Source organism: Microtus ochrogaster, chromosome 26, assembly GCF_000317375.1.
Source record: "Microtus ochrogaster isolate Prairie Vole_2 chromosome 26, MicOch1.0, whole genome shotgun sequence".
NCBI classification, from domain to species: domain Eukaryota; kingdom Metazoa; phylum Chordata; class Mammalia; order Rodentia; family Cricetidae; genus Microtus; species Microtus ochrogaster.
In genome coordinates, this window is record NC_022025.1 from 6,622,312 (window position 1) to 6,624,548 (window position 2,237).

General features: G+C 32.8%; 1 protein-coding gene across 1 annotated transcript in view; it reads left to right on the forward strand.

Moving 5' to 3' along the window:
* Sema3d (semaphorin 3D) overlaps nt 1-2,237 on the forward strand; it is a 199,391-nt gene that overhangs the window by 68,057 nt on the left and 129,097 nt on the right. Inside the window, exon 2 of the mRNA XM_005358325.3 lies at nt 1,362-1,549. Coding sequence (XP_005358382.1) covers nt 1,399-1,549 — 151 coding nt within the window. The 5' untranslated portion in view covers nt 1,362-1,398. The remainder of the gene's footprint in view (nt 1-1,361; nt 1,550-2,237) is intronic.

Consider the following 2,237-nt stretch of genomic DNA (forward strand, 5'->3'; position numbering starts at 1 on the left):
AGAGAGAGAGAGAGAGAGAGAGAGAGAGAGAGAGAGAGAGAGAGAGAGAAAGCTTCCTTCTTCCATGTCCTTTATATAGGTTGCCTGAAGAAGTTGTGGTCTAAGAAATTGTGGATTTTCACACCTCTAAAAATCTTAATTAAAGGTTTATCTTCTCTCTTTTAAGATATGGATTAGCAGTGGGTTTTCCCACTGCTAATTATTTCATTCAGAAAGAAAAAGCCCTCACAGGTGGGTTTTAGTTAATCCCAGATGTAGTCAAGTTGACAACTAAGAAAAGCCACCATATCTTTGATCTGTTACCCTGCACTCACTTGGGTAAAAACTTCAAAAAGTGTCAAGATAATGTGAATTAACTAGTGCTAAGTGCACATTTAATAAAATGTCTTTAAATAAATATACAAATAAATGTGACTTTCCTATGCAAGATTCCATAAGAACTAAAGACACATATTCTACACAAGGGACAGTTTTATTGCTTTTGAAGATAATGAGAGTAATTGAAAAAAAATCTAATTTGCTCAGCAAAATTGATAAAAGTATTAAAAATGCATAAAATAGAAATTAATCCTCAGTGCATAAATTCCATATACAGAATATGTTTATATAATATATAATACTGAGTGTGACTTTTAATTTCAGGTTTCATTTGAATTGTTTCTATTTCAATTATTTCTATTATTTCTATATATCTTAACAAAGAACGTCCAATCAGTTTACTGTAGACAGTGGAATTAGTAACTATTTTCTTCCTCTCGTAAATGTTCATATTTTACAAAGTAATTTTCTGTGCAGTCCTTTCCTCTGTGGAGAAGATACACGTGCAGTCATGGCAAGGGCAAGCTTCTAGTCTTCACTGTGACCCTAACATGGTCTTACTCAATTTCACCAACCTAAACATCTGTAAAGCCTTGTAAGCCAACAAGGGGGAAATACTGTCTTATGTCTGGTCCTATTTGAGAATCTTTTCCTTTGGGCTTGTTGTCAGTCACAAGGAGAGTTCTAAAAGCACTTCTACTTCATGAACCGATAGATTCGCAAAGCTTTAAAAAAAAGATAGTTCCCCAGATTGCATTTAAAACAAAAAGAAAAATAAAACAATTTAAAGAGAAGAAAATTATTCATTAACAAAATAGTTAAATTTCTGCTAGTGTATTTTTCTCCCAACTAAAGACAAACTTGAATTTTATTAGTTAGATCTGGTTCAGCCTCTGTGTAAAATGTCTGTAAGCACAAAGCAAGAGAAAAGAGAGATTATACTTTGGAAATATGTCATACATTCCAACAACTGTTGCTAACTCTAGGAAAATCTAAGCTATTGCCTTGGAGTACTAATTTTATTTTCTTTTTCTGCTTTTTAGGTTGAGTTGACATTGTTTTAAAGACTATATTTTCATCATGAATGCTAATAAAGAGGAGAAGCCAAGGTTCAGAAGTCAAGATCTTCACCTTCTTCATACTTGGATGATGTTAATCATGACTGTGCTCTTTCTTCCCATCACTGAAACATCTAAACAGAATATTCCTCGTCTGAAACTAACTTACAAAGGTGAGGAATAGATATTGTACAGGCGTGCCTAGGATATCTGAATGTCTTCTTGGAATAACTTCTATCTTTTTTTCAGAAATGTATATTCACTTCTACAAAGTTACATCAGTCAATAATTATTTAAAATACAGACCACAATTATTTAGTCTTGAGAAGTAAAAGATACTTAAACTACACAAGTACATTTTTCGGTTAATATTTATAATTATAATGATAAATTTTGTCTACCAGGTCTATTCAGCTGCATTAAAATAAATTGTATAATAATAGAAAATTCAATAAATTCTATGTAACTGCTACTAATTACTGTTACTAGCATATGCTAAAGTTTATTTAAAACAGCAAGATATTTATTACTTCACCTAAAAACTTTCACAGTCCACAATAGCTAACATACCAATTATACAGGTTTTGTAGTGGGAAAAATTAATAAGAATGTCATAAATTCCAAGGAGATAAATAAAACAAAAGATAAGATAATTGTTTTAAAGATTCAATTGTACATCAATGGGTAATTTTTTTTCTTTTTTCTTTTTTAATTGAGAAAAGGAAAAAAAGTTTCCGCCTCCTCCCAGCCTCCCATTTCCCTCCCCCTCCTCCCACACTTCTCCCCCTCCCCCCACTCCTCTTCCCCTCCCTCTCCAGTCCAAAGAGCAGTCAGGGTTCCCTGCCCTGTGGAAAGTCCAAG